Below are 23,497 nucleotides of genomic sequence, written 5' to 3'. Positions count from 1 at the left end.
CGCTACTTTTTGAGCAGAATTCTAGCTTTGTATAGGCTGATGTTCCTATTGTTGAAAGCACAAAAGTGTGTGATAAACAACTAGCACATTTATATTTTGCATTTTGTTTTTTCACTGTACTGAAAATGAACTGAACCATGACCTCAAAACCGAGGTACGTACCGAACCGAGATTTTTGTGTACCGTTACACTCCTAGTACTCATGGAAGTTTTTCTTTCCCAATTAGAGCATTTTAATGGGGAGCAGGGGAATGTATATGGACTTGTAATTTACGTTCAATAACTTTTAGCTGAGAAATTGGGTAAAAATCTAAAGATTTTTTCATAAAATAACTCAAGATATGCACATGTGATCACGATAATAATATTTTTTTTTTTAATGAAATAAAAATCGTAATTTAACTCTTTCAGGGCCACAGACGATGATAGACCTCCAATCATTTGGCGCTTTTCATCCTTCTGCTGTAAATTTAAATTGGTTTGTCACTAGTATAAATCCAATACATTTCAACTGGGGGGCTGACAGTGAATGACATTTTATTCATTTGCTACCAACCCTCCCACGTCAAATGGATTGGATTTCTGTCACTATCAGTGGCAGCCAATTTGTTAGTTCGAACCTGCACCAAAACATACCCAAATTCATAATTCAATTTTATTGCTGTTTCAACCCAGGATTTTACATTGTCAAGACAACTTACAAACCTCAAATAATTCGTCGGAGCCCTTTAAAAGAGGAAGTCAATGTGTGGTGCAGGGTCCTAAGGGGTACATTTCTCATTTACCCTATTGGCCTGAATATAAGACGGTGTTTTTGGCATTGAAATAAGACTGAAAAAGTGGGGTCGTCTTATTTTCGCGGTCTAAACATTATACCTGTTCACGACGCTAGACGGCCCCAGATATCATTGAAGTGATGTTCTATCATGACAGATCTCAGCTACTCTCAAGTTTAACCAGTTTGCATTATTTTATTGCAATGTTTTTCCTTATTCAGATTTGTTTCAAGACTACAGTTACAGTTAGACTTCACTTTGATGGTTAATGCAGTTATTGCAATTTTGTTGTTTTATCTCAATAGATTGGTTTATTTACATTTCAAAAACCAGAAGCCATTCATTTACGAATGTGATTGCACTTTAGTTTACATATTTAAATGTTCAGATATTAAGATTTGAATGAGGCAAAATAACATGTTTTTTCTCTCAAATATGTTGTTATAATCATTTGTTTCAGATGTACTGTAATTATTTTCTGTATAAAAATTAATTTGGTGTTCAAAAAGTCTTTTTTCAAACTTGAGTCTTGAAAAAGAGGGGTTCGTCTTATATTCAGAGCCGTCTTATATTCGGGCCAATACGGTATGCGACAAGATTTAATAAGGGCTGCATGCCTTGCAGATGGTACGGCAAGGAGAAGGAGTGCGAGGACTCCACCCACTCGCAGCCGTTCTCGTGCAGCATCACTCGCGACCTGCACCTCTTCACCCCTTACGAGATCTGGGTGGAGGCGTCCAACCAACTGGGCCGCGCCGCTTCCGACGTCATCACGCTGGACATTCTAGACGTTGGTGAGTGCCAGATTCGACGTCCGTCGCGGTCAATGGCAGCCACTGAGTTCATGTTGCTAACATACTTACATTTTTAGCACTATTCAATAATTAAACACAGATCAGATCGCCTCACGCTTCAACGGGAGAGGACAAACTGAGGTTAACGATTAAATATTTCTTTTCAAACCATTTGCCAAGCATTTTGTGGCCTCGATTGAAAATAAATCAGATTTACAACGTCGAAGGCAAAAACGGAGTGCTCGCCAAATCCTTGTGGCCAAGTAATTTCATTTGGACACGCATTATTCACCGAGAAATTGGCTAATTTGGCGCCGTTTTGAAATCATAAAATGATGCGCCGCATCTGGAATGGCAACATTATCCCAAGATTCGTTCTCCAACATGTTGTATGTATTAAACTATTAAAATGATCTTCGTTTTATCCGACTTATGAAGGATGTGGGGCTCACAATTGTTTTAGAGCATGAGCTAATCTATGCTAACAGGATACTAGCCTGCTTTCAGACTACTTTCCTTACCCCGGTTTTACACCAAGCAACGCACTGCTGACGCTTGCCCCCAATTTCAAAAGGATGCGTTTTACGAGCAGAGCGTCTGTGGAGCAGCTCGATGGGATCAAACGAGGATTGCGCGAGAGTCGGAGAGTAGCGGGTATTTAATTTGTCACTCAATGTTCATCATGTAACCTTGAGTTAGCTCTCTGTGACCGTCGGTCTTAACATGTCTGTAGTCAAAGCGAGGTTATTCGTAGCAGCCAAGTCGGCAACAATATATTGACGGGCTTCGTTGTACGTAGCCGGAAAGACAGTCTTTGCTTAATATGTACGAGTGGGGACAGCATATCAGCTCACCCAAAATGCGGCCAAGCAACGGATCTGTACGATATTGAAGCCGGGAAGACGCCTCCTTAAATTTCTGTCTTCCTCACGAGCAATGATCCTCGTACGTCAAAGCTCACACCTTTCATGCAGTTTGGGGGAGGAGTGGAGGAGGGGGGCTGCTAGCAGCAGAGTTTTTGAAGGCAAAGCTGCGCCAGACTTTCAACGAGAGAGACGACAAAAATTAATTCGGAAAATACATTTTGGGAGTTTTTCCATTTTGATCGAATGTTTTTGCGTATTGAATCGAAGAGGGCGTATCGAACGGTTCAACATAAAACCGAGTATTGTTACATCCTTAGTTTCGCCAGTGTAAAACATTTTGGCAGAACACCGTTTTTTTTCCCTACTCTCATCTCGTCTCATCCAGTCTTTCCTGTTGATTTTTCTTTTGCTGCTCGTTTTGTGAAATATCGACATTGCTGTCATGCTCATTAATGTTTCTCTCGGGTTCAAATTGAAAGGGTTGAACAGATGATATGTTTGTGTCGCTAGAGTCGTACTCTGGAAGCCCGGCAGCGTAACCATGTGACATCACCACTCAGCGACGTCAACAACAATCGTGACCTACTAGTTAAACTATTTACAAATTGTACAAAAACGAAATAACCAAGAGGGTTTTCAATTCAATATCAAATTATTTTAACTCATGATAGCGTTTATCTTTCAAGAAGTCTTTCTATCCGTGGATCCCTTTTAAAAAAAAAAATCATATCCAGTGATGTAGTACAAAATATTTCATGAATTTTGTTCCCTATTTTCTAAGCAGAACCATCATAAGCATTGAGAAACAGATTTGCGCAGCTTTCCCCATCAGAAATCAAATACTAAAAGCAGTACCCCGGCTGAAAGGTTGATGGTGCCAATTCCTGTGAATGATGAAAGTGAGGTTTAGGAGGCCGTTTCGTATTTGGATAATTGATGGTTGCTGTGCACTTCTGAGAAGCAAAGAGGCCTCCTGTTTCTTTGTCGATTTTCTCAGATTTTAGTCACTTGCGATCAGTTCGACAATTTTAAATCAGATTTCAAATACAGTGGTACCTTGACATAAGATCGGTTCGACACACAATCTTTTCGACATCCGACGTAAAATTTTACTCGCCATTTGGTTCTACATCTGACAACATTCTTGAAATATGACGACTAAGCCTGTCGCAATATGCAATAATTCCATTTATCACGCGATAAATAAAAATGAAGGCGGTAATTTTTCCGCTGCGATTTATCACCTCACGTGCGTGTGCGCGTGCGGCAGACGTGCTGTTAAAAGTTCGGATTCCTCGTTACCAACTGCGCAAAATGCATCTTCGTTCCAGGTCCGGCAAAAACTAGCGCCGGAGCCAATCGTTCCCATTATATCCTATTGTTCAACGTATACTGGCCGCGTCAGTGCTCCGGAGTGACTGTGGACCATCTATGGCGCGCCGGTGTTGTTGACATGTGGGCGCTCCCGTCAGTAGTGACATTTCACGCGGGGCGGCTATTTTTCCGCACAACGCCGGATATTAACAACGAAGTCCGCCAAAACATTGTTACCGACTTGGCTGCTACGAACAACCTCGCTTTGAAAACGAACAGCTGAATGAAATTAAGAGCGCTGTGCTTCAAACTCGTCCTGTTTATGAAAGTCGATTGTCATATGCTGGTGTTGTGTAGTAATGAGCAGACGTGACTTCAGCTGCGCTTGCTAACTTTTTTAATGCGCGCGCACACTAGATATTAGAGGTGTGCAAAATTTCCGATTCTTAGATTATTCGCGATTCGGCCGTGGAAGATTCGAGAACGATTCACAAAAATCCAAATTCCGATTATTGAAATATGCCAAGTAAAGCAGAAGTACGACACACTCAGCGCGCCGCGCGGTCTTCGGTACGCAATTAGGGACGGAGCGAGAGTAGCTAAACATCATGCTTCTCATTACCCGGCCCCTCGGGTAACGCCAATGCTCAACTCACGGCTCTAGCTCAACTCATGCCACGAGATAAAAAAAAAAACAACAACATACCTGACTGCTGCCGAAAAGCTGCTACAAGCCACATTATGTTACGGTAGATATCATTTATATAGGACTAGATGCATTATAGCTTCGGTATCGTTACCAGCACATCTACAAAAAACTAGATGTGGGCGTTAGTAACGGCCGCCATCTTAAAGCAGTACACTTCCCTGCAAGGCTGTTGTTGCGAACCTTCCAAGCGAACCTAATTAACTTTTTATCTAAAATACTCCTAAATCGGTAAAATATTGACTTGAATCTATCTTTAAAATAGTTTTAAAACTTTTACATGTTAAAAGTAGACAAAAGAGAAATTATGGAATAACAGGAGCAGTTTTAACAACTTTAACGGTTGATTCACAACATTAAATTAATTGAAAGTAGTTTAAAGCTGCTGATATAGAATGGGGACTGGAGTTTTTTATTTACTGTTATTTTTGTATATTTGTTTACTGCTATATGTTAACTTGATACTGAAATAGTAGTTTGGTTTAGCCTGAGAGGATTTTTAGTAGTTCTGTTTAGCCTGAGAAGATTTTTGAACAATTTTGGAACTAATGTACAAAACAAATTAAAAAAAAAAAAAAAAGGAGTGGGGTGCATCAATAATCGTTTTATAATCGAATCGGAGCCTCTGAATCGTAATCGTAATCGAATCGTTAGGTGCCCAAAGATTCCCAGCTCTACTAGATATCATGAAATGGCAAACTAGATGTGCACTAGATATCATGAAATGGCGAACTAGATGTGCTACACTCCCATGCCATTGGCTACGTGAGCCCAGAGTGATTATGGAACACGCAGTCCATATACTACATCGATGAATTCTAAACTGTCATGACTGAATGGAAGTTAAGAAGGCCAAATCAATCCATACCAGTGACTATAGATAATGTTGCAAATATTGTTAATTTAGTACGTGACACAGATGGATTCGGACCACAAATAGGATGTGTTGCTCATGTAGTAAACCTAGCTGCTAAGAGAGCTGTAGCAATCAACAGTGTGCCCTGCCTCACTTTACAAACAGTAAAGATTGTTCTCAGCACTTTTGTACAAAATGTTTTCAGATCAGTAAGAAGTAAGCGCATAAATATTATGCACTAAAATGCATGCTTATAAGATGGCAATTTAATTTTTGCTCGTTAGCAAAAAAAAAAAAAAAAAATACAAGAAAAAAAAAAACGAAACAAAAAAATTTTTTTTTTTTTTTTACAGAGCATTAAATGTATTGAATCGGATCGAAAATCGTGTCTCCTGTATCAAAAATCGTACCGAACCATGACTTAACTGTATCGTTGCATCCCTATGGAACACCATTGCAAAAGCTATGACGGGAAAAGTTTTCATTTGCCTAAATGCTTAACTTATTAAGTGCAATGTTTTTTTTTTTTTTTTAAGCGCATTTTATTTATTCTGTGTTTCTGTGTGGTATCAATATTGTTGTTTTTTACTTAAGAGGCATGGTCTATTGTTTTTAGTTGTGATTTCTTAAAAAATATTTTTGAATTTAAGAGTAAATATTTATTGCGTTTAAATGGGTGTACTTGATCTATTAATATATACTGTATTCTCACCGTGTTATTGTAAATTAGTGAAAAAAACATTGGGGGATGGGGGCGCAATAATATCGCATATCGCAATGATTTATGAGAATAATTATCGCACACTAAAATTTGTTATCGCGACAGGCCTAATGACGACATGACAGCATGGCAGACGAACGCACTGCGGAATTTCTTGTGTGAGAAATGAACTCAGATTTCAAACAGATCGTTACAGGTGGTGAAACAAGCAAAAAGGTCACGCTTAGTTACCTTCTGAATGAAGATGCAAATTATAGAGAAATATGAGCTTGGGGTGTGCATCTGTGACCTGGCTCAACAATACTGTACATCTCCACGGTCCTCCTCCGACGACCGTTCGCCCGACTTAGGTTAAGGTTAACCTAAGGTTAAGTTAAGATGACAATAACAATTTTGGTAATATCGCCAAAGAAATCGCCAGCTTCGTCAGGTTTTTATCATTTATTTCACAACTTATCCAACACAAAAGCTGACTGTGTTCTCAAGAAAACATTGAAAGTGAAAGTGAAACTCTCAACCTCCACCGCCTCCTCTCTCTGACACGTCAGCCGCGCAATGCGTTCATGTACAGAAAAAAACGTCCGCCTTATTACAACCCGATGCGTTACATTATTACAGGTAGAGCTGGGAATCTTTGGGCACCTAACGATTCGATTACGATTACGATTCAGAGGCTCCGATTCGATTATAAAACGATTATTGATGCACCCCCCCCTCCTTTTAAAAATTTTTTTTTTTTTTTTTAATCAAAATGTTTTGTACATTAGTTCCAAAATTGTTCAAAAATACTGTCAGGCTAAACCAAACTACTATTTCAGTATCAAGTTAACATATAGCAGTAAACAAATATACAAAAATAACAGTAAATTAAAAAACTCCGGTCCCCATTCTGTATCAGCAGCTTTAAACTACATTAAATTAATTTAATGTTGTGAATCAACCGTTAGAAAGTTGTTAAAATTGCTCCCGTTATTCCATAATTTCCCTTTTGTCTACTTTCGACGTGTGAAAGTTTTAAAACTATTTTAAAGATAGATTCAAGTCAATATTTTACCGATTTAGGAGTATTTTAGATAAAAAGTTAATTAGGTTCACTTGGAAGGTTCGATACAACAGCCTTGCAGGGAGGTTTACTGCTTTAAGATGGCGACCGCATACTAACGCCCGCATCTAGCTTTTTGTAGGTGTGCTGCTAACGCTACCGAATCTGTATTGCATCTAGTCCTATATAAATGATATCTACCGTAACATTGTGTGGATGTACTTTGTAGCAGCTTTTCGGCAGCAGTCAGGTATGTTGTTGTGTTTTTTTTTTTTATCTCGTGGCGTGAGTTGAGCTAGAGCCTTGAGTTGAGCATTGGCATTACCCGAGGGGCCGGGTAACGAGAATCATGATGTTTAGCTACTCTCGCTCCGTTCCTCATTGACCGCGCGGCGCGCTGAGTGTGTTGTACTTCCGCTTTACTTGGCATATTTCAATAATCGGAATTTGGATGTTTGTGAATCGTTCTCAAATCTTCCACGGCCGAATCGCGAATAATCTAAGAATCGGAAATTTTGCACACCTCTAATTACAGGAATTAATATTATTATTATTATATTATTATTCCGATTTTTATTTGTAATTTATTTGTTTTGCTATACTTAATTGCCATTTGTAATAGTACCAGCAGTATTTATTAAGGATTTAGTGTAGGTTTTTGGGCTGTGGAACGAATTAATGGAATCTTAATGTATTCCTACGGGAAAATCCTCCTTGACATACGACCATTTCGACTTACAAACAAGGTCCTGGAACGAATTAACTTCGTACTTAGTGTTACCACTGTATATTCGCAATTTTGGAAAGCTCCTCAAAAGCACAAGTAAGTCCTCCGAAACCTTACTTTTAAATTTTTATCGAAGTGTCTAGTTTCGGAATAATGGCTCACAAATTAGCAAAAGTTGCAGAATGCAATGACCTGCACTGAGGGTGTTCCCACCTTGCTCATGGATGCGCGTGACTCACAACTGTGACGCAGTTTTGCGTGTTTTGACCTGAAGCCAAAGCGGCATCCGGGGCAACACATAAGAAACAAAGCACACACACACACAAAAGTGCCGGGAAAAATGGCTCCTGCCCGTATTCTATGCGCTCATAGGGACGCCGCCCTCGCCTCAGGGCGGGGGGTGTAAATAGGTGCGTGCATAAGAGATTACAGAATGACTGATGCTTCTTTTCAACCTGAGATGGTGGTCTCTTGAAGAAGTTGAGCTGGCCTGCAGTGTGCGGAACAATGCTTTAAAAGGAAACATTGCTCGCTTCCTATCGACTTGGAGTCCTCCGATGAAAGCGCTTAAGCGCTTCAAAAATAGATTAAAAGGAAGAATGTAGTCCACTGTTATTCTTCCTTGAGGCATCTTTTACTATACTCAAAAGAAGAGGGAAAAGTACCCCTGAAAGCGGTCAAAAGGTCTACTTCAAACCAAAATAGCGGTTGTCAGAATGAAACCAGCTTCAAGGATATACAGTGGTACCTCTACTTACGAAATTAATTGGTTCGGGAAGAAGTTTCTTAACCTAAAAATTAGAGAGACGTTTTCCATGAAAATGCCCTTATCCATTCCAAGCCCCCACAAATATTTTATAAAGCATAAAAATGCATCAAAACATGTCATAAATACATCAAATAGCAACCTAGATATACTACGCATAAAACATGGCGCCCTCCATAGGTCAAAATATGTACTAAAAATTATAGATTGTAAAATCAATGGCAATATTGTATTTGTTTCTATTAAAAAATGTTAGTAAAAGAGAACAATAGTGCTTTATTAGAGCCTACGAGTCTTTAAGTCCATGCTTCCCTTTAAATTAATCAATCACTCAAGCATACTCTTAAAGACAATGTGTTTAAAGCAGTGGCAGAGGCTGGCTTTTCAAGGAGGGAAGCTCAAAGTGTGTCCGCTTGTGAATGCTTTATAACTGTGGAGGGGCTCAACAGCTCCCGCTGCTCAGTAGTGACAGAAACTGCAGAATGACAGAAGTTAGTCTCCAAACATAAGCAGCTACAATAGAAAAAAAACACCAGAAATAGAAGCTCGATTTTTCGCTAGTCGTTTTTAACATAGAGCCTAAAGCCTAAAGCTAGGATGATTAGTAAAGTTCAACTCGGAACAACGGAATGAAAATCCCACAGATGTTTAAAACAGTGCTGCAACAATTAATGGATTAACTCGAGTAATTTGATTAGACATTTTTGCTGCTTTGAGTATTAGTTTAATTTGAGTGGCATTTTCACGGCTTGTTTTGAAAGCATTTGCATTTAGTTGCCCTCTAGTGGCAACAGTGAATATGACATAACTCATTTAACATGACTGAATCCACTTGCTCCCTGTCAAGACTAACATATGTTTTTTATGCATTCGCAATTTAGCTTATAGATATGTTTAGCTGTTTTTTATGGGAACATGTGTTTGAACGATTTGTTAAGAGTACTGTTTAAAAAAGTTAGCATTTTATAGCATTTAAGCTAGGAGAATTTTGCTATGCAAGTTAGCCAACTGTTCTTTTGTTGTACTTAGATCATCATTTATTTATTTTCGAACTACCATTTGAGTCTAAGCGCATGTATCTTACTTTTTAAATGAAAGTTTAATCCTACATAGTTTGAAGAAACACTAGGGAATTTTATTTTGTCTTAGCATTTACTGCTCTTTTGAAAGTGCAATCTTAGCAATCCTTTGTTTTACATCTCCTTAAATTTATTATGCAACGCATTAAATATTCCTAATCCCATTACACGATTATTAGAACAAAACTAGTTGATAAATTAATCGACTACTAAAATAATCGATAGCTGCAGCCCTTGTTTACGCCACAAGATCGTGTTTCGATTTTCTCATTTCACTGTCAACCAAAATAGGATTCATTCTGAGAAAGATCATCCAATCATCATGCAGAGAGCCAGTGTGTCAGGACCAGCCGAGCTCCGCCCACAGACCCCCAGAGATGCTGCGCGTCCGATGGGCGGGATAAACACAGCCTTTAGCCAATGACACATCTCGTTTCACTGTAGTGGAACAGTGTACGCTCAAATCTGGGGACTTACGCACTGTTTAAAAGGACCGTGTAGCTGCATGAATGAATGCGGAAAGCTGAGCTTCCCTTGCAGTCTTATGCCACTGGTTTAAAGGCCTTATTTGGAAAAATAAAGAGCCTTTGTAATTGGCTTCAGATGCAACAAGATTGCGGTAAAGCACCTAAAAAGGAGACTTCTATTCGATTCGGTTTGGGGCCTGTAACAAGAGTAGCTCAACTTATCAGCCCAAACAAACCACCTTTGCCTGAGATTGACGTTGATAGTAATAGAAATAATAACTGACTTGTTATAACACACATGCAAACATATAGGCAATCCACTTCATTCTTAAGTCGAATAGGTGGTAATTGTCCAAATTGTGTTCTGTTTTTAGTCTTTTCACTTAGTTTTAGTTCCCACATGCATAATATTTTGCCTTTCTTCATTCCAAGCCAAACCCACTGAAATATTCTACGTCAACTTCCATTACAACTTCCTCATCGCCCCCCACTCCAGCAGCTTCATATGTTTGTTTAACAGTTAGGGCTGACAAGACCAACAATCGAGCTTGACATTGACGCCATTTTGGGGAAAACCCAAAACAAACGGCGGAGAAGGTTCAGATATCGGCTCTGGCCTTGTTGGCTTGTCAAAAACATACAGCAGTAACAGAAACCCACTCAGATCTGGATTGCTGTGTTTTGCGTATAGAGACATCAGGCCCAGTACTCAGAATTGACTTGATTTCTTCAGCCGCCAACATAAACGTTGCAGCGAGAGAGAAGTTATTATAGTTCAGGCTTGATCCGAACCATCTGTGCACCGACAACAGAGCATCAGCACCTTCTCGTAGGGAAGATGTCAACCTGGTAATTACCGTAATGCACGCGCACTAACGACATTCTTTCACAATGACTCCAATCTGAAAACCTTGTGAGGCGCATTGATGTAAACAGTGGCTCAAATTTCGAAATTTGTAAAAATTTGAAATGGAGAACACTGAGCCGACCTATTTTCTGTCTATTTGTTTTGAATGTTTAACAGTTTACAGGGCAAGTGAATATTTTTAGTAGGGCTGTCAAAATTATCGCGTTAACGGGCGGTAATTAATTTTTAAAATTAATTACGTTAAAACATTAGACGCATTTAACGCACATGCCCTGCTCAAACAGATTAAAATGACATCACATTGTCATGTCCACTTGTTACTTGTGGTTTTTGGTGTTTTGTCGCCCTCTGCTGGCGCTTGGGTGCGACTGATTTTATGGGTTTCAGCACCATGAGCATTGTGTAATTATTAGGGCTGTCAAAATTATCGCGTTAACGGGCGGTAATTAATTTTTTGAAATGAATCACGTTAAAATATTTGACGCAATTAACGCACATGCCGCGCTCAAACAGATTAAAATGACACACAGTCATGTCCACGTGTTACTTGTGTTTTTTGTCTCCCTCTGCTGGCGCTTTGGTGCCACTGATTTTGTAATTATTGACATCAACAATGGCGAGCCACTAGTTTATTTTTGGATTGAAAATTTTACAAATTTTATTAAAACGAAAACATTAAGAGGGGTTTTAATATAAAATGTTGATAACTTGTATTAACATCTATCTTTTATGAACTACAAGTCTTTCTATCAATGGATCACTTTAACAGAATGTTAATGTTAATGCCATCTTGTTGATTTATTGTTATAATAAACAGATACAGTACTTATGTACAGTATGTTGAATGTATATATCCGTCTTGTGTCTTATCTTTCCATTCCAACAATAATTTACAGAAAAATGTGGCATATTTTATGGATGGTTTGAATTGCGATTAATTATGATTAATTAATTTTTAAGCTGTGATTAACTCGAATAAAAAATTTTAATCGTTTGACAGCCCTAGTAATTATTGTCATCAACAATGGCGAGCTACTAGTTTATTTTTTGATTGAAAATTTTACAAATTTTATTAAAACAAAAACATTAAGAGGGGTTTTAATATAAAATTTCTATAACTTGTACTAACATTTATCTTTAAAGAACTACAAGTATTTCTATTTATGGATCACTTTAACAGAATGTTAATAATGTTAATGCCATCTTGTTGATTTATTGTTATAATAAACAAATACAGTACTTATGTACAGTATGTCGAATGTATATATCCGTCGTGTCTTATCTCTCCATTCCAACAATAATTTACAGAAAAATATGGCATATTTTATAGATGGTTTGAATTGTGATTATTTATGATTAATTTTTAAGCTGATTAACTCGATTAAAAATTTTAATTGTTTGACAGCCCTAATTTTTAGTGATAAAAATAATAATTTAACCCTATAAAGACCTGACGTACAAATTTTGGGTCATATAGGCCACAAAATTAACATTTGCTATGAGACGTGCCGATTATTTCAAGGTATACCGTGGTATGAAAACGTCACGGTTTCAAAACCGCAAAAATTTTTCGTCATACCATCACTATGGTATTGGCTATTTTTCATGTCCCAAAAATGCAAGGAGAAATCCCTCGCTTGCAGCTGCAAGGCTCAGCCCTCCCCCACCGGTTGTTGCTCAGGGTCAGTGAGTCAGCTGTGCTCCACAATGGCTGGAGGAGGTGAAACTCCTGAACTTTTTTCCCCCATTGATGAAAACGAAATCACTGGTATGGAAATACTTCGGCTATGGAAAAGTTACTGTCGGTCGCGGCTTAAAGGAGGAAGGCTAACCGACATGTAAAACATGTTGGCTGCGGAGGAGGCAATACCACCAATATGATTTTGCATTTATACAAATTAAAGGTTAGTAAACACTGTCACTACCGTGAAATATATATATTATGGCCTAAGGTTATCATACCGTCAGAATCTCATAAGGTACCATGTAGGCTAGGAATGGCACTGGGTATACAAGAGTGTCCTACATGACCCAAAATATGATGTCCTCGTATGTGGAAGCAACGTTTCAATTATGATATACACTATATATGTTATTTATTATTAAACATCATCGTATTTTAAAAATACTATTTTAGTATACATGTTTCCATGAATAAATCATCAATGAATAAGCTATTAATAATACCAAAATTAATACAATTAAAATAAATAAAAACAGAAATACACTATAGTTATGGCCTCTAATTGTCAAGGATGACGTGGACACAATCGCAGGAAAAACAAAAGGCAAGACAAGGCAGGGTGTGTGTGAACTCTAAATGTTTTAATAACAGCTCAAAAAATACAGAGTTCTAAACAAAAGAACAGGGGTTCAAACGAAAAGGTCTCAAAACCTACTTTTTAAAGGAATTTGCTAAATGGTAATGCTAACGTGAACGCTATGCTAGCGCTACAAGGTAGTTTAGTGTGTGCTTATGACTCAGCACAGACCTATAAAGGCTAAAGCAACATGGCATAGCCAAAATAAGAAAACAAAACTTACCAAGCAGCACCTGACACATGTGTTTCACAAAAAGACCCTGAAATGGGCACAGGGTTACTCACCGAATCCTGTATGTGGGCCGGGAGGCACAGCACTTCACATGAGTGACACTACCAAACATAAGGTGTGTGCTAACTACACATACGATAAGAAAATATCAAACATTGTGAACTTATAATGGAAACTATGGCGAATTTTCATCTCATTCTCGTCTCGTCAGACGACAACTAGCATCCATCTCGTAATGTTTTAGTCTCGCCGGCGTGAGTAAACAGTCGCCATCTTAAAGCAGTAGATTTCTCAGGAAGGCTCTGTTGTAGAGAACCTTCGTAGCGTACCTAAGTAACTTTTGATCTAAAATACTCCTAAATCAGCAAGATCTTGACTTGAATCTAAATGATGAAACAGTTTTAAAACTTTCACATGTCGAAAGTAGACAGAAGGGAAATTATGGAATAATGGGAGCAATTTTAACAACTTTAACTGTTGATTCACAACATTAAATTAATTGAAAGTAGTTTAAAGCTGCTGATACAGAGTGGGGACTTGAGTATTTTATTTACTGTTTTGAACTGTTAACCGTTAGTCGTTTATTTAAGCCTTAGAGGCTTTTTGTACAATTTTTGTAACTAATGTACGAAACATTGAAAGCAGCTAATAGCTTGGGGGGTTGGTGGGTGTCATTAATAACCGATTTATAATCGAAACGTTGCCTCTCAATCGTAATCCAATCGTTGGGTGCCCAAAGATTCTCACCTGTACAAGCTAGCAGTTTTTTTTATTTATTTATTTTTTTTATTTTACAAATTTTATTAAAGTGAAAAAAATAAGAGGAGTTTTGATATCAAATTATTATAACTAGTACTAACATTTATCTTTTAAGAACTACAGTACATGTCTTTCTATCAGTGATTCCCTTTCAAAGTATTTTCCTATTTTTAAATTGGTATATATAATTCTGGACCTCTTTTAAAATAATTTTTGTTCAAGACCACGAAACGGAGCAAACATTGACAATGGAGAAAATTTCACTAGGAAACGATGATGTCCTTATTCTTATCTTGTCTCTTTAGTGACCACAGATCCCCCTGCGGGGGTGACGTTGAGCCGCGTAGGGCAGTTGGAGGATCAGCTGAGCGTTCGCTGGGATGCCCCACCGGGACTCAAGGACTTCCTCTTCCAGGCCAAATACCAGATTCGCTACAGACTGGAGGACAGCCAAGACTGGAAGGTAAAGCCCCCGAACAGAAAGAGGCCATATATATTAATAACAGGGGTGTAAAGATGGGTATAAGCAGTCATCCGATCAAATCGGTCAAATTTTTTGCCATTTAATGCTAGACCTCTCGTTCAATTGTATTGGATCAAGTGGTAATGTCTTCAATATGAAACATGTTGTGTTTTCTAGCAGCAAGATTACTCATGCTGTTTGTTTATTGTTGTTTATTAGGCCTGGCACATACAGTATGTCACAATGTTTGCACGTCGTTGTGTGTGTAGGAGAAAGAGAGAGAGACAGACATTGGGTCAGTGTGTGTGCCTAATTCACAGCAGATTGCTTTCCATAAACATGCTGATAAATGTTGTGTTCAAACATATTTGCGGTGGGAAACCTGATTGAAGCGGTTTGTGTTTGTTTTGCCTTCAGTGCTGCTTATTCCAAAATGTCTTTGTTCTCTACTGATGTTGTTGGCTTCTTGGCCGGCGCTGCAGGTGATGGATGATGTCGGCAACCAGACTTCTTGTAGGCTGGCGGGACTCAGACCTGGAACGGTTTATTTCGTGCAGGTGGGTTGCATTTTTATGACGATGATAATGTATCGATATTATATTTATATTACATAATCATCATTTTGTCGACCTCCAGGTCCGTTGTAACCCGGTGGGTATCTACGGTTCCCGCAAAGCTGGAATCTGGAGTGAGTGGAGTCATCCCACTGCGGCGTCCACACCACACAGTGGTGAGCAGACTCCAAGTGGAAGTTTATCCATTCTGTAATGTTTTCAAGCGTTATCGTCTGTTGAACTATTTCAGTGGCAGATATTCTGTAAAAGACAAAACTCTAGATGGGAGTGCCATCTTATTTATTCAGAGGCGTGTTCTGCTTCATGACTCTGAAAACAGGGAGAAGACTAAATGAATTCTAGACTCCCTTTGTTTTATAATTTTTTTGCAATTGGCAGAAGAACATAGATTGGTTTTCGCTATATCTATTGTTATGGAGCAAGAAAACGACGGTTATTCATTTTTTTAAAAAATTACGTTATACCCCAGCATCTGCACAATACTTTCCATTAGGGTTGTTCCGATCATGTTTTTTTGCTCCCGATCGTTTTAGTTTGAGTATCTGCCGATCCTGATGTTTCCCGATCCGATTGTTTTTTTTTTTTTGCTCCCGATTCAATTCCAATCATTCCCGATAATTTTTCCTGATCATATACATTTTGGCAATGCATTAAGAAAAAAATTAGTAAAACTCGGACGAATATATACATTCAACATACAGTACATAAGTACTGTATTTGTTTATTATGACAATAAATCCTCAAGATGGCATTTACATTATTAACATTCTTTCTGTGAGAGGGATCCACGGATAGAAAGACTTGTAATTCTTAAAGGATAAATGTGACTTCGTATATTGTGACTAAATATTGCCATCTAGTGTATTTGTTGAGCTTTCAGTAAATGATACTGTAGCTATCTGTTCTGCCCAAATGCATGATGGGAAGTGCACCCATGACTGTGCGTAGTGGTACCAATTGAAATATCTTCTCTGCATTGGGAAATAACATAGGGTGTTAAGAAAAAGATCAATTACTACCTTTCTTCCCCACATTGCTTCCCACGATGTTTCTAATCGTAGGGAGAGGGATTGTAAGGCTTTAGCCAATTAAAAAAAGGTTCCAAAGGCTGCCAAAATTCACTCTACTCATTTTATGCTGCCTTTTAGCTCTATATATAGGTAAAACGGCGCCATTACAAATTGAACGCAACAATGCGTGAGTGGGCCGTGCAGCGCATGCATTAATTGCGTTAAATATTTTAACGTGATAAATTTTTTAAAAAATGAGTTACTGCTGTTAAAGGGATAAATTTGATAACCCTACCTTAAGCCTAAACTAAAGACTATATATATTTAAAAAAGGCATGTCCGATATTTTTTTGCCGATTCCGATACTTTTAAAATGACGTGATCGGACCGATCGATCTCTACTTTCCATTAAGGTTGAACTCACTGAATATATTCACGTTAGAGTTGGGCTGTAACGAAATATGACACAATCCCTTGACCAGTCCACGAAAGAAACTTTTTACGAGAACGATTATACCTCTGAATCTCAATGATCTCTATCATTTTTATTTCATTTTGGTGACATTCAGGCTGCTTGTAACAAGGGGATTTACAGTGCTTCACCATTTTGCTTTCTCTTAATGTGAATCCTGCCATCATTTTTTAATCTCTGTAATCCCACCCAAACATAAGACATTCAAAACTTTCCCATTTTAATAATTATCATGAACATAGCCGAACAACACAGAGTCAAAGCGGGATGAAAAGAATATATTTTCTTGTTTTATTAAATTACCGAATTTACCGACATGATCAAAGTTACGTCCGTCATCGTGAAGAATTTCGGTAGCGATAAATTTTCGGTATACCGCCCGTCTCTATTTCGAACCAACGAACGTTCATTCGCCCTTCCCGGTCTTAATGGATTGGGAGTCGAGCACCATCAGTGGCAGCCATACAGTTAACAGAGACACTATTATGGTGGGAGATTTTGGTAGAAACTTGCAACTTTTTTAAACATTGACACCTTTTTAAAACGATATCTTCATTCTTGGCATGAGCATATCGATAATCTTTTGGGATGCAAAGTAGGAGTGGGAACCTCTTGGTACCTCACGATACGATTTGTGATACAAAGCTCAGGATAACGATGATCTGACGATATGGCGATACAACGATCATCGAAAAATTGGTCAGGAAATCATTCTAGGATATTCTACAAATAACTAATAGATAGGAAAACAAGCTTCTGCTTTGAATTGGAATGAGTTTATCACTAGTAGACGTCCAATCCATTTGAACTGGGTGGGATTGAACGTCTATGGCCATCAGTGGCAGCCAGTGCCAGGCAATGATGTAATTTTGGGCCATTTAAGGTCATTTACCTATTGATTTTCGGTTACTTCCTGTTGATTTTGGGGTATTTTATGGGTCACTTCCTGTTTATTTTGAGTTACAGAACAGGAAGTGACCTGGGAATCGCTCATAGGAATAGGCAGTGACTCAAACTCAACAGGAAATGACCTGTAAATGCCCTAAAATTAACAGCAAGTTACCTTTAAATACCCTGAAAATCAGGCAGAATGACTGTGAATGCTTTGGTTTCGAATGATAGCAGATACCAGACCAACGTTGAAAAGATGTTGGATCAACATTCCGCTGTTGATCTTATATCGTTAAATCAATGTCACTTTTGCACCCTCAATTAATGTTGTTTCAACGTCAAAGTCCTTACAAAACCTAAACGTCATTTCGATTATTGATAATAATGGAACAATGCTGAATAAATGTTATGTTTTTAACCAATACGCTCGCGCATCCGTAATTCAATGACTGTTCAATTAGATTTCCCGGTCAATCATAAATCAACTATTTTTCAACTCTAGTTCATCAACTATATAAAACAATGTTAACCCAACCATCGCCTGACATACTGTAGAGCCCAAGTCCGGTCCTCGAGAGCCTCTATCCAGCTTGTTTTCCATGTCTTCCTCCTTGAACACACCTGAATCAAATGATCAACTCATCAGCAAGCTCTGCAGGAGCCTGATAATGATCCTGATTTTTGAGTCAGGTGTGTTGGATGAGGGAGAAATGGAAAACAAGCTGGATAGGGGCTCTCGAGGACTGGACTTGAGAACCCCTGCTATAGAACAACGTTGTTTCAACATCACTTGATTTCGAAAATTTTGATGTCAACCATACTGATGATTTTGATGGAAAGTCAACGTTTGTTCAATGTCGGTCTGCTGTCTGGGTATTATGGTAGGAGATTTTGGTAGCAACTTGTTGGTTCCTTTTTATTTTATTTTTTTAGACATTGACACCTTTTTAAAACGGCATCTCGATTCTTGGTAGGAGCATATCGATAACCTTTTGGGATACAAAGTATCACGATATATCCATTTCGATATTGTGTCACACCCCTAATGCAAAGTATCACGATATATCACAATTTCGATATTTTGTCACACCCCTAATTCCGACCAACTTCCACAAAAAACAGAGTGAGAGAAGTTTTAGTTAGTCCTCAACAGCAAGAACAAAGCGAGTTATGTTTTGAGCCCCTCATTATTCTAAAAAAAAAACATACCTGACAGCAAAAACTGTTATCGGCTTTCGACGTTTGGATCCCAGTTGATATCTTTTCACTGTTAACTTGGCACTGAAAGAATAAACCAAAAAACATTCTCTATTTGTTACGATCATCACGTGACAAATTTATAACAAGTAAAGCATAGTACTTCAAACAAGTACTGCAACTTTCTACTTTCAGAGCGAGCGGTGTCAGGCTCATGCGACCCCAAGTCGAGCGGGGACTCCAATTCGACGCTTCGCCGCGAGTTGAAGCAGTTCTTCGGCTGGGCACGCAAACACGCCTACGGCTGCAGCAGCATGTCCATAAATCACTACGACCAGTGGCGGATGCTCATGCAGAAGTCGCACAAAGCACGCAACCAGGTAGGTAAGCATCTTCTCACTCACTCGCACACGCACACACGAGCACGCACACGACGGAGCACAATGAGTAACAGGCTGCGTCTTGTTCATTTAGGTTCTCCAAGGGGATAAGTCGTAGCACATGCCCAGTGGAAAAACAACACAGAGCAATCGGAAGGCGACCAGAGGATGGTCGTAAAATTCAGAGACAGTTGTTTCCCCTCTTTTTGCGGCCAAAAGACATTTGGAGCTGTTGCATTTCCGTCCGTTACATGCTTCCACCACTCCCTGACTAAGGATCAGGACATTTTGGACTAGCAGGAAAAAATTAAGTCAACCTCTTTATGGGGTTTCCCCAAAAATCTTGCACAGCCTGGTGGTAAAGAAGCCCAAGTTTAAAAAAATAAAGAAATAAAATAAAAATGTTATCTTGACAGGAATTTTGAAATTCTGACTATTATAGGAAAGGAAAAGAAGAAAAAGACTTTTATTCACAATACTTAAATGTGGCCTTACAAAAAGGCGCAGTCTTGAAATATAGTTCAAACAAACAAAAATGCAATGCAATTCAATGCAATGCAATGCAATGGCAGAGCTGGGACAAGTTAACAGATGCGGTTAAAATATGTGTAATCTTTATACTTTCTGTTGTAGCCTTGTTTCTGCCTGGCGACCCGCCAGGCCTATTCAACACCAGGGGAAACCCTGCTTTACATTCGGCACTAGTTTGCTTCCTTCAGTCAGGGAGAAAAAAGTGCTTTGCTGCCATCTTGTGGAATATTTTGGCAATTACAAATCTTCTCGTATAGGCGTCAGTTACTTGGAATTGACTCAAATGGGGATTCACCTCTGTTTCGAATATTGAAAAACCCAAGTGATTGATATCCCAGTGTCCTAAAATTGTTCAGGATTGCCTTTATTCCTCATTGGCTGCCAATGGAATGAAACCGTTGCTCTAAAAATGAACATTTTTACATTTACCCCACAGTAACTTTGACATATTAACACAACACCGAAACTCAGCAAACAAATCAACAGGCTTCCTACTGTTGTATCCAGAGGTGGGTAGTAACTAGAAGCGTGCAAAATTTCCGATTCTTAGATTATTTGCGATTCGGCCGTGGAAGATTCGAGAACGATTCACAAACATCCAAATTCCGATTATTTAATTATACCAGGTAAAGTCGAACTAAAACACAGTCAGCACGGTCTTCGGGACGCAATGAGGTACAGACCGAAAGTAAATATCATGTTCAACCCGTGCCGCTAGATAAGAAAACAATAATACTTGACTGAGGCCAACAGCCGCTACAAACAACACCCAGTTGCTAGTTGCTACAAACATACAGCCACTATAATGCTACGGTAGATATCACATATATATAGAACTAGATGCGAAATGACAGAGGACGGCGGCGTTAGAACATGTATAGAGAACTAGATGCGAAATGTCAGACACACAGCCACCATCAAGCAGTAGACTTCTCTGGAAGGCTCTGTTATAGCGAACCTAATTAACTTCTTATCTAAAATACTCCTAAATCGGCGAAATCTTGACTTGAATCTATCTTTAAACTATGAAAGAGGTTTAAAACTTTCACATGTCGAAAGTAGACAGAAGGGAAAAAATGGAGTAACAGGAGCAATTTTAACAACTTTAACGGTTGATTCACAACATAAAATTGAATGTAGTTTAAAGCTGCTGATACAGAATGGGGACTTCAGTATTTTATTTACTGTTTTGAACTGTTAACTTGATACTGAGATAGTAGTTTGGTTTAGCCTGAGAGGATTTTTGAACAATTTTGGAACTAATGTACGAAACATTAAAAGCGGGGGGTTGGGGGGTCATCACTAATTGATTTATAATCGAATAGTACCCTCTGAATCGTAATCGAATCGTTAGGTTCCCCAAGATTCCCACCTCCGTTACATTTACTTGAGTAACTTTTTCAGAAAAATGTACTTCTTAGTTTTACTAAGCCATAATTTTTACTTTTACTTGAGTAGATTTCTGAAGAAAAAAACGCTATTCTTACTCCGCTACTTTGGACTAAACACGAGTCATTACACTTTTCTTCTTTATTCTACATATTAGATGTATTATTTTTTGCCAGCGATGCCAAGAGTAGTGCTACTAATTTCACCTTATGCGACGTCGCAACAATAATCACATGACTATTACACCAATCAGATGCAAGCTTGCCGTTGTATGATCACGCCAGCCTGTTCAATCACGTAGCGTCATTAAAGCACCATAAAAAATAAAGTATTTGACATTGAGCGCTGCCCTCGACATGACTCGAAAGCACAGATTTACCCTCTCACGGTTTTTATTTGTCACCGATTGACCAAGATATTTTCTCCACTAGATGACACTCATGCTTTTTGGATGCTTTTTTTCCTCTCGCCAAAATTCAATGATATTTTTTTTTTTTTTTTTTTTTTTTTTTTTGTATTTGGCTTAATGTAATGATGTAATGGGTTATTGTACAGTATCATTATAACAACAGTTCATATAGATCAGTTTGATCTAAAAGCAAAAAAATACCATTGTTAAAAAAAAAAAAAAAAAGCAGTTACTCACAATGTTACTCATTTACATGAGTATTCTTTTCACTAGATACTTTTTTTACTTGTACTTGAGTACATTTTTTGGATGACTACTTTTACTTGAGTAACAATTTTTTGAAGTAACGCTACTCTTACTTGAGTACAATTTTTGGCTACTCTACCCACCTCTTGTTGTAAGTGCTTTAATGATATTTCATAATTTAACTCATTCAAACGATCAGTGCCAGCCCCTCTCAATTGAAATGGATAGGACGTCTAGCACCGTCGATGGCACTGAAAAAGTTTCTAAGGTAAGAGTTTGTTCATGAAGCATTAATAAAATGTCTCACCGAATGTCAATGGCAGCCAATGAGTTAAAGGCCTTTCAAAAAAAAAGATTTGGACAATATTTAGCTCAATGTCTCTAAAGGACTATCAAAATAGTTGTTCAGTTGATCATCGATTAGTTGTTGATTAGTCCATCAATCGTGGCATTTAGTTGGCTTGAGTTTCCTCTCCATTGAACCTCCACATTACTGTCGGTTTTTCTTATTTAATGGACATACCTCGAATGCAACATATTGAGACGCTATGTAATCATCTCTGCTTTCGCCATACAGTGATCCCTCGCTACTTCGCACTTCAGACTTTGCGCCCTTAGTCCATCGCAGGTTTTTTTTTTTTTTCATTTAAAAAATAAATAAATGCAGTATTTTATGGAGCTGTCCCAATCCGATTATGTAGTCTCTCACTCTCGCTCCAGCAGCTTTTCTTGGTCAGGCATGGAGTTGCTGCACTGGAGTTGCGATGATTGACAGACATTAAGGTTTGATCTTGCCAGAGATGCTTGGAAGCCATTACTTCAAAGCGCCGCATGCGCCAATCATCGTTTAACTTGTTAAACAGTTGCTTTGGTAACTCATTGTGTGTAAGTGAGCAGTTTGAGCGGATTTGAGTGGATTCATTGAATCATTTAATAAAGATAAGCATTTTTCGACTTTTTTTTTTTTTTTTTTTTTTTTAATAATTCAGTGGGACCGTAACATGTTTAAAACTTATTATTATTATTCCATTTGAAGTGCTTATAAAGCATTTATTAAAATATATATGTATATACATAAAAGTTTTTTTAAACAGGTCAATCTGAATAAATGCATTGAACACACAATTTTTTGGGCTGCGGGGAGGACGCTACTTTGCGGTTTTTCCACTTATCGCGGTGGGATCTGGTCCTCATTAACCGCGAAAAACGAGGGATCACTGTGCTTTAGAATTCCAGTAAGTAATGCATTTTTCGAGGACGGTATGTGTGCAGTGACAATGTCTTTGTACAGTATGCTTTGGAACAGGCTGGTTTCCATTTGGATATCAGAGTGACACTTAAGCCAGTTGTGACAGCAAAGACAAAACAGGTACTGTGTCACTTGAACCATGCAGAGTTACTCAGCCCTCATGATCGTACAGTATTTCTAAGAATTGTGTTACAAGTGCCAAAATGTTTTTTTTGTTTTTTTTTCACTTTTATTTTTGTTTTTTTATCCAGATGTCTCTTGCCTTCCTTTATTTTTGTACTGAATCATAGTCACATATTTAAGAGTGTGTACAGTGTTTTATTTCTTAAATTATGTTTTCTCAAATTATGTTTTACCTGGTAAATAAATACTAATAACTGACTGAATTTGA

At 38.2% G+C, this 23,497-nt stretch overlaps 1 protein-coding gene across 2 annotated transcripts in view; it reads left to right on the top strand.

Annotated features, from left to right (window-relative positions):
* crlf1a (cytokine receptor-like factor 1a) overlaps positions 1-23,497 on the top strand; it is a 43,738-nt gene extending 20,241 nt beyond the window's left edge. The window contains exons 4-9 of one of the 2 annotated variants that reach the window (XM_057859637.1): positions 1,401-1,570; positions 14,600-14,757; positions 15,240-15,314; positions 15,394-15,487; positions 19,098-19,282; positions 19,377-23,497. In XM_057859637.1, the coding sequence (XP_057715620.1) occupies positions 1,401-1,570; positions 14,600-14,757; positions 15,240-15,314; positions 15,394-15,487; positions 19,098-19,282; positions 19,377-19,400 (706 nt within the window). In that variant the 3' untranslated portion in view covers positions 19,401-23,497. Of the gene's footprint in view, positions 1-1,400; positions 1,571-14,599; positions 14,758-15,239; positions 15,315-15,393; positions 15,488-19,097; positions 19,287-19,376 lie in introns of both variants that reach the window. The other variant, XM_057859638.1, reaches the window with a different exon arrangement.

Source organism: Corythoichthys intestinalis, chromosome 15 (assembly GCF_030265065.1).
Source record: "Corythoichthys intestinalis isolate RoL2023-P3 chromosome 15, ASM3026506v1, whole genome shotgun sequence".
Classification (NCBI taxonomy): Eukaryota; Metazoa; Chordata; class Actinopteri; order Syngnathiformes; family Syngnathidae; genus Corythoichthys; species Corythoichthys intestinalis.
This window is presented reverse-complemented; position numbering and strand designations above follow the sequence as displayed.